Source organism: Chrysochloris asiatica, unplaced genomic scaffold (genome assembly GCF_000296735.1).
Source record: "Chrysochloris asiatica unplaced genomic scaffold, ChrAsi1.0 scaffold00353, whole genome shotgun sequence".
Classification (NCBI taxonomy): domain Eukaryota; kingdom Metazoa; phylum Chordata; class Mammalia; order Afrosoricida; family Chrysochloridae; genus Chrysochloris; species Chrysochloris asiatica.
The window spans coordinates 1,677,721-1,690,032 of record NW_006408871.1 but is presented as its reverse complement, the minus strand read 5'-3'; the positions used below and the strand labels follow the sequence as shown (position 1 = coordinate 1,690,032).

General features: G+C 38.8%; 1 protein-coding gene across 1 annotated transcript in view; it reads right to left on the bottom strand.

Annotated features, from left to right (window-relative positions):
- INTU (inturned planar cell polarity protein) overlaps positions 1-12,312 on the bottom strand; it is a 156,178-nt gene that overhangs the window by 118,863 nt on the left and 25,003 nt on the right. The window contains exon 2 of the mRNA XM_006876097.1: positions 8,048-8,586. Coding sequence (XP_006876159.1) covers positions 8,048-8,586 — 539 coding nt within the window. The remainder of the gene's footprint in view (positions 1-8,047; positions 8,587-12,312) is intronic.

The following is a 12,312-nucleotide window of genomic DNA, read 5'->3' as shown; positions in this document are numbered from 1 at the left end:
TCTTCTATTTGAGTTCTGATCATCCAGTCATTGAAGCCAGGTCGAGTGGATATTATCTGCTAGTGTGTGTGTTCTTGTATATATGCCCTCTCTTCTTATCAGCTGGACGCTTCACTCTCCATTCTAGTCCTCTGTGGCTATGACAATGACTCTGGGCCCAAGAGTCCCCAGGTCTTGCTACACTGCTGGCCAATCAAATCTCCACCAGTGTTCACAGGAGTCTATTGAACATTATGGGGCTTAGCTTGCAGCTTTGTTGCTGTTTTTCCGTCACTTCCCCTTATGACAAATGTGATTACCAATCAGAGCTCATGTCTGCTCATGTATTCCCATTGAGCCTTAGCCATTATTTTTTCATTCCATTTTTTTAATGAACTCTTTGAAGCTCACTGCCTTACGTTCAGTGAAGTCAGACTGGAGACATAAATTTGGGAGTCATCAGTAAAGCCAGGAGAATGAATATATTATCTCGTATTCTCAGTCAAGTTTACCATACACTTTAATACTCTGCATAACTGAATAAAAACAAAGCGAAACAAAACAGCAAACTTCTATAACATAAGATAGCAATCATACAAGTAACTTCAACCTCTAATGACCCAGAATATATTATACTAACCCACTGCCATCTAGTTGATTCGGACTCACAATGATCCTATAGGACAAGAGTAGAACTGCCTCACAGGGTTTTCAAGACTATACATTTTTACAGAAACAATTTTTTAGAAGTAATTTTACAATTTTTACAGAAGTATTTTTCTCCTGCAGGTAGCTTGTGGGTTTGTACTGCAGACCTCTAGATTGTCTCAAATAATTAACTCTATCTACATTGAAGAATTAATTTGAACACTGTGATAAAACTGATGTCCCTTCAATATTTTATCTGATTCTTCAGTGTAAGATTTAGTAATAAAAATTTCCTCCTAACTCTCCATATGGACACTTTCCAGATCATATATTATTTAAACAATTCAAACCAGTTGTAAAGTCTATTTTCTTTTAACCTTTGCCATGGAACAGAACATATTAATGATACATATACTTACTGAGAAAGAACTTTTCTGAAATACAAGCTGCCCACTGCAGGCAACCATATGAGTCTAGAGGGCCTGCCATCTCTGAGTTAATTCACAGAGGTACTCTCAACAAGTACATGACTCATTTGTATGAAATTGATTAACATGCAATCAAGACTCACTGATAATTACTGGTGATTGGAATGCAAATGGTGAAAACAAAGAGGAAAGATTAGTAGTTGAAAAACACAGTCTGGTGATAGAAATGATGCTGGAGATCACATGTTAAAAATTTACAAGACCCAATGACTTATTTATTGTAAATACCTTTTTTCAATAATATAAAAGGTGACTATATATGTGGATTTCACCAGATGGAACACACAGGAATCAAACTGAGTACATCCGTGGGAAAAAATGATAGAGAAGCTCAATATCATCAGCTAAAACAAGGCCAATGCCAACTATGGCTCAGACCACTAATTGCTCATATGCAAATTCAGACTGAAACTGAAGAAAATTAAAACAACTCCAAGAGATTCAAATATGACATTGAGTATATTCCACCTGAATTTAGAGACCATTCAAGAGCAAAACTGATGCATTAGACACAAATGACCAAAGACCAGAAGAGTGTGGGATGACAAGAAGAGCATCAAACATAAAGAAAGCAAAAAAAGGTCATTAAAAAGATAGGAAAGAATGAAAAGACCACAATGGAAGTCAGAAAAGACTCTGAAATTTATCCTGGACATAGAGGAGCTAAAGTGACTGGAAGAAATTGATGAAGTAAAAGAGCTGAAGAGAAAATTTCAAAGGCTAGCCCAAGAAGACAAAGTAAAGTATTACAGTGAAATGTGCAAAGACCTGAAGTTAGAAAACCAAAAGGGAAGAACTCGCTTAGTATTTCTCAGGCTGGAAAAACTGAAGGAAAAATTCAAACCCTAACTTGCAATACTGAAATATTCTATGGGCAAAATATTGAATGATTATGTAGAAAGCATTAAAAGAAGATAGAAGGAATGCACAGAGTCACTGCACTAAAAAGAATTGGTTGGTACTCAACCACTTCAAGAGGTACCATATGATCAAGAACTGATAGTACTGATAGAAGTCCAAGCTGCACTGAAGGCATTGGTGAAAAACAAGGCTCTAGTAAATGACAGGATGCAATTGAAATGTTTTAACAAACTGATGCAGCACTGAAGGTATTCACTCATCTATGCCAACAAGTTTGGAAGACAACTAGCTGGCCAACGGAGTAGAAAAGATCCCTATCTGTCCCTATTTCTAAGAAAGGTGACCCAATGGAATGTAGAAGTCACCAAATACTATCATTAATATTACATGCAAGTAAAGTTTTGTTGAAAATAATTAAAAAATGGTTGCAGCAGTATATTGAAAGGGAGCTGCCAGCAATTTAAGCTGTATTCAGAAGAGGACATGGAACCAGAGATATCACTGCTAATGTCAAATGTATTTTGGCTGAAAGCAGAGAATATCAGGAAGATGTTTACATGTGCTTTACTAACTATGCAAAGGCATTCAATTGTGTGGGTCACAACACACTATGGATAACAGCACAAAGAACGGTTATTCAAGAACACTTAATTGTGTTGATGAGGAACCTGTCCATAGATAAAGAGGCAGTTTTTTGAATAGTGCAAGGGGATGCTGAATGGATTAAAATTAGGAAAGGTTTGCATCAGACTTGCATCCTTTTAGTGTGTGAGCAAACAGTACAAGACTGGATTATATGAAGAACAGCATGGCATCAGGATTGGAGGAAGATTCATTAACAACCTGTGGTATGTAGATGACACAACATTACTCCTGGAAGTGAAGAGGACTTAAAATACTTTCTTATGAAGAACAAGACTACAATCAATGTAATCCACCATATAAATAAAATGAAGGAAAAGAACCACATATCAAATAATACAGGAAAGGCACAAATAATACAGGAAAGGCACGAAAGCTCGCTTCTCTGAGAAAAACTATCAGCAAAATAGGAATAAAAGGTAAGTTTTCAACACATATACGCAAAACCATATATATACTCAATAGAGAAAGTTTTAAATTTTTTTTAAAGCTTTTTCTCAAGTTAATGAGTTTATTAAGGACGTGAACAATACAGGATCAGAAACAATTCAGGATACAACAACTCTCTGGTCATGAATAGTCATACTGCAGGCATGCATTGTTCTTGTTCTCAGCTTCTCATCCATGTGGCCCCTTGGCTACTGCCCTACTCAGACAAGTATTAGAAAACTCCTTCACCACTGTGGATATAACCCGAAGGCACTCAGTTTTTTTTAAAATGTTTTATTGTGAACTATGAGATAGCTTATATGGGAGAATATTAGCTTTACATTCATCCTCTCGTTTATCATTACATTGCCATAGTTACAATCCCCTTCATGCTTCATCAACCAACCAAATGGTACAACCTGAAAGCCTGTCCCATCTCAGCACACAGTCCCTCTCCCCCTCTGGGTCTAGAGTCAGCACACAGCCCCTCTCTCCCTCTCTGGGTCTAGAGTCCCCAGCTGCTCCATCTCTCCACGTCATCATCTCTACTTCCATCTCTGGCATCACTGTTTCTCTGGGTAGGGTCCTGCACTCTGCTCTTCACCCTTGATGGTCCCAGGGCCCTCTGCTCCTGGACTGCATAGTCAACCACTCTCCTCATTTTGCTACAAAATGTCTAACTTTACATTTCCAACCCTCACAGTCAGTCCTGACAGTAATTTTTCATTTTTAAAAAGTTTTTATTGTGAATTATGTGATAATTTACATGGGTAAACATTAGCTTTAAATTCATCCTATTGTATATCATTTCATTGCCATGGTTACAATCTCTTCCATGCATCATCAAACAATCAAAGGGTATACACTACAAGCCTGCACCCTGGTTATCAGCACACAGCCCCTCTACCTCTCTGGGTCTAGAGTCCCCAGGTGCTCCATCTCTGGCGTCACTGTTTCTCTGGGTAGGGTCTCACACTCCGCTCTTCTCCCTTGATGGTCCTAGGGACCTCCGCTCCTAGACTGCAAAGCCAACCAACCCCTCCTTTTGCTACATAACGTCTACCTTTACATTTCCAACCCTCACATCACAGTCAGTCCTGATAGCAATTGTTCACTATTGTACCACAAGAGTCCTATCCCCATCTCCTTTCATCAGCCCTGCCCAGATAGACTACTCAGTGGAGAGTCAACCTTCTTCTGCGCCCTCTGGATCTAGGGTCCCTCTTGAAAGCTTGTAAGCCAGTCACTTCTTGCCTTTGTAGCACCCCCACCCCACCCACCACCCCAGGTTTGGGTAGTCAAGGTCCAAGTCGCCCATTCCAGTCTACTCTGTATTGAGGGGATGGGAATGATCCTCGCTGTAAAGATTTGTTCCCTCTTTTGAGCTACTGCATCTATAGGTGTAGGTCAAGTTCATCAAATTGTATCAGTTTACTCTTTTTTTTCCTCTTCTTTTTTTTCTAGTTAAGTTCTGATCATCCAGCCATTGAAGCCAGGTTAAGTAGATATTATCTGCAAGTATGGATGTTATTGTGCATATGCCCTCTCTTCTTACCAGCTGGATGCTTCACTCTCCACTCTAGTTTTCTGTGGCTATGTCATGGTCTCTGGGCCCAGGAGTGCCCAGATCTTGTTATACTGCTGGCCAACCAGGTCTCCACCCGGGTTCATACATGTCCATTGAATGTGGTCGGACTTAGCTGGAGAAGTATATCATGTTTGGTAAGAGATCAGAGAAAAAGAGGAAGACCTCCAACGAGATGGACTGGCCAAGTGGCAGCATTGATGGACTCAAGCGTGGCAACAGTAGTGAGGTTGGCCCAGGATCGGGCAGTGTTTTGTTATGCTGTGCATATAAGGTTGCTATGAGTCGGTACCAACTAGGTGGCACCTAACAGCAATAACAACAACATTCACTTTTGTCTGCCTTTCCTTCACTGCCTTTCCTTCACTTTGTGCTAACAAAGACCAAAGAAAATAATAGAGAATCCTTAACAATAAACAGTAGGACTATTATGGTATACACTCTTTTCCTCCCTAGGGTTCATTCTCTTTCCTCCCATGTATACGGTATAAAAACCAATAGGCCTAGAAATAATTCTCATTTCTAGAGCGTTCTGAAGAAGGAAGGACTCAAGAATAGGAAACATGGAATAGGAGGGTTACTCATCATCACCACCTTTCAATTAGATTCCAGGAGAAGAGGGTAAGATGAATTTAGAAATGTATTACCCAGTTCAGTAAGCATCTGGAATAAAGGCCTCAGCTAAGTATACAGAGAATGCATTTAGCTGGAGTTTCCTATCACACGGGCTCCTAAATCTAGTGTGGTCTGCAATCAGGATTTTGTAAGCAAGAATCCTGTTACAGAATTAAAAGAACCACCTTAGAAATATTTTAATCCAGCCCTACTGATATGGATTTAACTGTTTCTACCAAAAAGTTGAATAAGCACTTGACTGCAAGGTCAGTATGAACTGCAAGGTAGGCAGTTCAAACTCACCAGTAGCAAAACTCTATAAAGGGTCGCTATGAATTGGAACAGGCTCGATGGCACTTAACAACAATCAAAAACAGATATTGATGTACTAACACTTGTACCTGTGAATATGCACTTGTTTGGAGAAATAGGGTCTTTCTTTGAAATCAGTTAAGACGTATCTAAGTAGGATAGGTCCTGATCCTAAATGACTGGTCTCTTATAAAAGAGCAGGACACAGGGTCACATAGAAGTAGATAGCAGTGAGGATCCATTTACAAGCTAAGGAACACCAGGAAATGCCTGGAATAAGAAAGAGATAAGGAAGGATCTTCTCTTAGAGGAGTTAGAGAGATGTCCAGAATTTGGATTTGTAGCTTTCAGAACTATGAGAAAATAATTTCTGTTCTGTAAAGTTACTGACTTTGGGGTATATGATAGATATCACAGGAGCCCTATGAAACTAGTAGTGGTTACCAATCGGGCTGCTAACCTCAGGGTCAGCAGTTTAAAACTGCTAGTTGTTCCATGGGAGAAAGATAAGGCTTTCTGCTCCTGTAAAGATTTACAGCCTCAGAAACTGGTACAGGATCACTATGAGTTGGAACTGACTCCGTGGCACATAACCACCACCACCACCATCAAACTAAGGCACTTGTTATTTTACAAAAAAGGAAGGCTAGGCCTTAAGAGAATATGTATTAGTATTAGTGCCTATTCTAGTTATCTATTGCTTCAGAACAAATCACTCAAAAACTTAGTGCATAAAACAGTAACAATTATTATTTCTCATGGTTCTGGAACTCATGACCATAGTCTTGGGTGATACCAAAGTAAACTGGTATAAGATCATCCATGAAGACAATATTTTATTTCTTAATTTGGTGAGTAGTGACTGGTATCTTAAGAACTTGTGGGTAGCCATCTAAGGTAAACTATTGGTCTCTTCTTGTCCAGTGGAAAGAAGAGTGAAGAAAATCAAAGATACATGGAAACAATTAGTCCAATGGACTAGTGAACTACACACACGACCATCAGTGACCCTGAGACTAGCACTACATGATGCCCAGCTACCACTACCAACTGCTCTAGAGGGGATCACATTAGAAGGTCCTAGATAGATTGGGAGAAAAATGGGGACCAAAACTAAACTCATAAAAACAACCAGGCTTATTAGTTGGATAGAGACTGGTGGGACCCATGAGATTATGATCCCTAGTCACCCTCTGTTGTTGTTATGTGCTGTTGAGTCGGTTCCGACTTATAATGACCCTGCACAGGGTTTCCGAGGCTGTAAATCTTTACGGGAGCAGAACGCTTCATCTTTCTCCCACGGAACCACTGGTAGTTTCGAAATGCTGACATTGAGGTTAGCAGCCCAATTCGTAACCACTATGCTACCAGAGCTCCTTTAGTCACCCTTTAGGTCTAGAAATTAACTCAGTCCCACAGCTCAATTTTCAGACAACAGGCAGGTCTACCAGAGGAACATTAGCACAGGGAAGGTATGCACACCTTACAATAATCAGTCATTTGATATAAAAAAGGCAGCATTTACCCAAGGACGAAGTTCAGAAGAGTTAAGAAAGAGGAATAGAAACAAAAAATACAAGGAGGAAGTAGGATAAGTGATGTTAAGTGTCAGGAATTGCAATCAATGACATGAAACAAAATGTGTATGAATTGTTGAATGAAAATGAATCGGTTTCATAAACCTTCACCTAATTAACAATAAAAAGTTTTATAAATATATATATATTTGTCAAATCAATGAACAAACAAATGAAATTCAAACTTTAAGAAATATTTTAAAATATTTCTAAAGTATCTATAATAACTCCTTATCTAAATCTCATAATCTGGCTTGCTTAAAGACTGTCAGCTTTTAGAACTATTCATAACTTGTAATTATCACTAATAATATCTTTTCTATTTAAGTAATGTATCTTTAAGTAAGCAACATCACTGTTACTTACTTAGGCAATAGTTTATGATAAGCAGCCTTATAAGGAAATTTAAGAATAACACCACTGTTAGCAAATACACCAAATGAAACAGTTTAAAACCATTCCAAGAATTTAGCATACTCAAGTGCAAACATATAATTTTCAAGTATTTTTATTCATAAATTATATATTTTCATATGTTATTGGACATAAGCCATTTAAACTTAAATTATCACTGTACAATCAACCTATTTTCTTTTTCTTACTGGAAAATATAACCAGGACAAAAAAAAAACCAAAAAACTTACACAAAGATCTTGTTAGCTAAGCTATTCCCTAGTCTGGACAAAGGCACACATATATTCAGCAAATTAAGTGCTTATTTTGCTATTCTGCAGCACACCATCCTTAATAATCTCACTTCTGCCGCAAGTATTGTCAAATAGTTTTTTACCTATTGAAACTGCATATAATTTTAATTTTATCATATCCTTCACAAAATGATAATCACAAAAGGTATTATCATTTTCATTTACTTCAACAAATAAAGACAGATGTTTACCAGTAACACTTACCAATTATTATCTGGCCAGTCTTCATAGCAGACCCTCCAGGCAGCAGACCATGAACCACAATCCTTTCTCCACCTCCTTGTTTCCCAGTTCTTCTCCAGCTCCACTTGGTCTGATGGATGATCCCAACCAGTACTTCCAGAAGCTTGAGCTGCTCTTTGGCTTTGGTGACAGTTAGCTTTTTGGGGTTTATATAAACATTCACATCTTTGTATCGCTGCTGGACAATGACTCCTGTTTTCTGATTGGACTGATGCTTTAGAATGGACACTGGCCCAGTGTCATTGCTATTTTTTTTATTGTAGCGCTTGGGTAAAAGTCTTTTACTTTTTAGAATTTTGGTAAACCGCTTCAGTTTGGGTTCATATTTTTTCCCTTCTTTGTAATCATCCTCTTCAATAATAATCTCATTTTCACTGAACCTAACATGATTTACAGTAGGTGTCTCAGGAAGGAGGCTTTCTTCTTCATCTTCACTCAATTCCAAATAAAACAGCTCTCCATTTTTCTGCACACTGTCCAGCCATTCAGGCTTAAGGTCACTACAAAGGAGACAGAGAAAAAAAGACATTTTGAATAGTAGTCCAAGATAAGAAAATCAGTCATGTCATAGTGGAGAGTGGAGGGGTGTAGCAAGTTGGGAGTGGATAAAAGTTCTTAAGAGTATTTCAAAAGCCTTTTACTTTTTCATTATGAACATCAGTATATTTTTCTTTTTGTGGAGGCATTTTTGCTGAACCTTGAAGGGCTGGGGGACTCAAAATGGTGCAAGGACTGAAAAGAAATGACTACTTTCTAGAATCTGAAGTTTTGTTGTTAATTCAGCCACTGTGTGGTCACTATTCACTTTAGATAATTTTACTGGATGAAAATTTAAATTAGCAGTTGATTGGGTAATTATATCCACAGAAGAAACCATCTTAAAGATTGTATAAGAAAACTTCCTGGTGCATAGAATTTATTTAACAAAAAAATTCATGTTAAAGTAAAAGGTAAAGGCTACCAAGTATTAATACATTTATACAACAAATTAAATTTTCAAAAAACACATGTTTGGGGGGTTTGCCGGGAAGCGGCAGCACAGCACCATCAGGTAGGCTCCATGGGGGAGGGGCTGAAATCCCAGGGACGTGACTCCCACAAAATTACACCAGCGCTTTGGATCTACCATAAAGGTCAGAGCGTCAGTTTCCCAAAACCGCCAGCGGAAAAATCACGGTATTAAGGAAAGCATTGCTTTTTGAAAATAAGCATGGTACTATCTCTACAGCTATCCCTCCTGGGAGGAAGCCAGACGGTGGGACTACAGCCAGGCTGGCAGAGTGCACCAGCACTGAAAGCAGGGAAGCGACAGTTGCGAAAGGGGGTGTGGAGGCATTTTACACATTTTTGTGTTTTTTTTCCCTCCCCTTCACTTCCCTCCCCTTTTTGCCCAGGCCACACCCCTTCAGGTGAGTGGGTGCACACACCCCATCAGGGTCCAGCATTAAGATCACAGCTTTCCCATGTTATAGAGAGAGAGCCCCACCTGCAAGGGACTTCCTCTGCAGCCATCCCACCTGGGAAGAAGTCAGAGGGCTGGACTACAGCCAAACCAGCAAAGGGTACCCGCATAAAAAGCAGGGAGGTTTTTGTCTTTGCTTTTATACTGCCTCTACTTTTGGACCTTTTGACCACATATTTTTTCAGGAGGTGGGAGCTTTTTCTCCATACGTTACCCAAGAAGTGACAGTAATCGCGACCATATAGCCAAGCTACAAGCATACCCCATAATACTCCACCACTGAGACAAGAGCCAATAACAGCTGCTAAACACTACATGTGAAAAGGGAAGCCTATCTCCTGATCATATCCACAAGGAGACACCCAGTAAGCTTAATAACACAACAAATACCCATTTAAGCATTAAAAAAATCACATAATTATTGGAAATGACTAACAAAAAACAACAAAAGATATCAGAAGAGGCAAATGAGCTGGAGAAAGATAAAGGCATTCTAGAAGAGGAAGAGCAGGTTTTAGATATGCCTGAGAAAGAATTCAGAAGAATGATATGGAAAACAAATTCAAATGCTCCGAAAGGGGTGCAGAAGAACAAGGAAGAAGTCAGGAAAGTACTACAAGAGCAATCAAATAAGATTGATACAGCATTGGAAACAATTCAAAACCTGCAAAAAGAGGTCCAGATGATTAATAATAAAATATCAGAAATGGACAATACACTAAAAGGGGAAAGGAGCAGAACAGAAGAGAAGGAAGCCAGAACTAGCGATCTGGAAGACAAATCTCTCAATGCTGCTAAGATAGAAGAACAAGCTGACAAAAGGATAAAAACTCTGAAGAGAGTTTAAGATTCATGCTGGATAATATGAAGAGGAACAACTTAAGAATTACTAGCATTCCGGAAAAGGAAGAATCTGAGAAGTCCACAGAGGAAATAGTTGAAGAGCTTCTGGAAGAAAATTTCCCTAACATCTTGAAAGATGAGAAGATAAAACATTCAAGAAGCTGAACGTACCCCAGGAAGGATAGACCCCAAGAGAAAGTCACCAAGACATATAATAATCAAGCTCTCCAAAATCAAAGACAAGGAGAGAATACTGAAAGTGGCCAGGGAGAAGAGAAGTGTCACTTATAAAGGCAAGCAAATCAGATTAAACTCTGACTATTCAGAACAAATCATGCAGGCAAGAAGGCAATGGGGAGACATATACAAAACCCTACAAGACAAAAACAGTCATCCAAGAATCATCTATCCAGCAAAACTATCAAATACAAAGGTACAATCAAAACATTCCATGATAAACAGAATCTGAGAGAATTTATCAAAACCAACCCAGCACTTCAAAGAATCCTAAAGGGAGTTCTGTGGACTGAAACAAGAATAGACAACAACCAGAGACTGACAGGCGTGGCAACACCACCTGGAACTTAGTTGACAGAGAACAGAGTCCAGAACAGAACAAGACCACAACAACAAACTCAAAGGAGCTGGGAGGTCAACCGAAGATCAAAATTATATCAGTGTCAAAGAAGGGATAAACATATCAACAGAGATCCAGGTGGTGAGGATGTCATGTAGATTACAGAATATAATAGAGTCTCTTAAATGAAGAGAAAAGTTAATAGACTATGAAGCAACCCCAAAGAGAGTTAATATTTCACAATGTACCATGAAAATGAACTTCCAAGCAGAACAAGCAAACATGAAAACTAAGAAGAAACTGACTAAGAAATAGCACAAAAAATACAAACTCAACACAAGAAGGCATGCAGAACAAAAGAACGAACAGCACTACCAAAAAAGTAACATTATGGCAGCAATTAATTCATACCTATTGATAATACATTGAATGTCAATGGGTTGAATGCACCAGTGGAAAGACAGAGCGTGGCAGAATGGATAAGAAAACAAGACCCTTCAATATGCTGCCTACAAGGGACACACCTTACACACAAAGACAAAAACAGACTAAAAATTTAAGGATGGAAAAAAATATACCAAGCTAATTGCAACAATAAACAAGCAGGAGTGGCAATACTAATCTCTGACAGGTAAACTTTAAGATAAAAACCAGCATAAGAGACAAAGACGGGCACTATATCATGATCAAAGGGTCAATTGAGCAAGATTATATAACCATAATAAATATCTGCGCTCCCAATGAAAGAGTACCAAGATACATGAAACAAACTCTACTAGAATTGAAGAAAGAAATAGATAAATCTACAATTATAGTTGTTGTTGTTAAGTTCCGTCAAGTCGATTCTGACGCATAATGACCCTGTATAGGGTTTCCGAGGAGCAGCTGGTGAGCTTGAACCGCCAACCTTGCAGTTCAAATGGCTTTGCAGTCTGCCGCCTTAACCCTTAGCGCCACACCAGGATAGTGGGAGATTTAAATACACCACTTTCGAAAAGGGACAGAACAACCAGAAAGAACCTTGACAAAGTTACAGAGGAACTAAATGACACAATCAGCCAACTTGACCTCATAGATGTATACAGCGCACTCAACCCAACAACAGCACGATAGACATTCTTCTCCAGTGTACATGGAACATTTTCCAGAATTGACCATGTGTTAGGTCACAAAGCAAGCCTCCATAAATTTACAAAGCATCTTTTCAGAACACAATGCTATACAACTAGAAATCAAAAATAAGAAGACCAAGGAAATAAAGTTGAATACATGGAAACTTAACAACACCCTGCTGAAAAGCGACTGGGTAGAAGAAGAAATTAAACGTGAATTCACAAAGTTCCT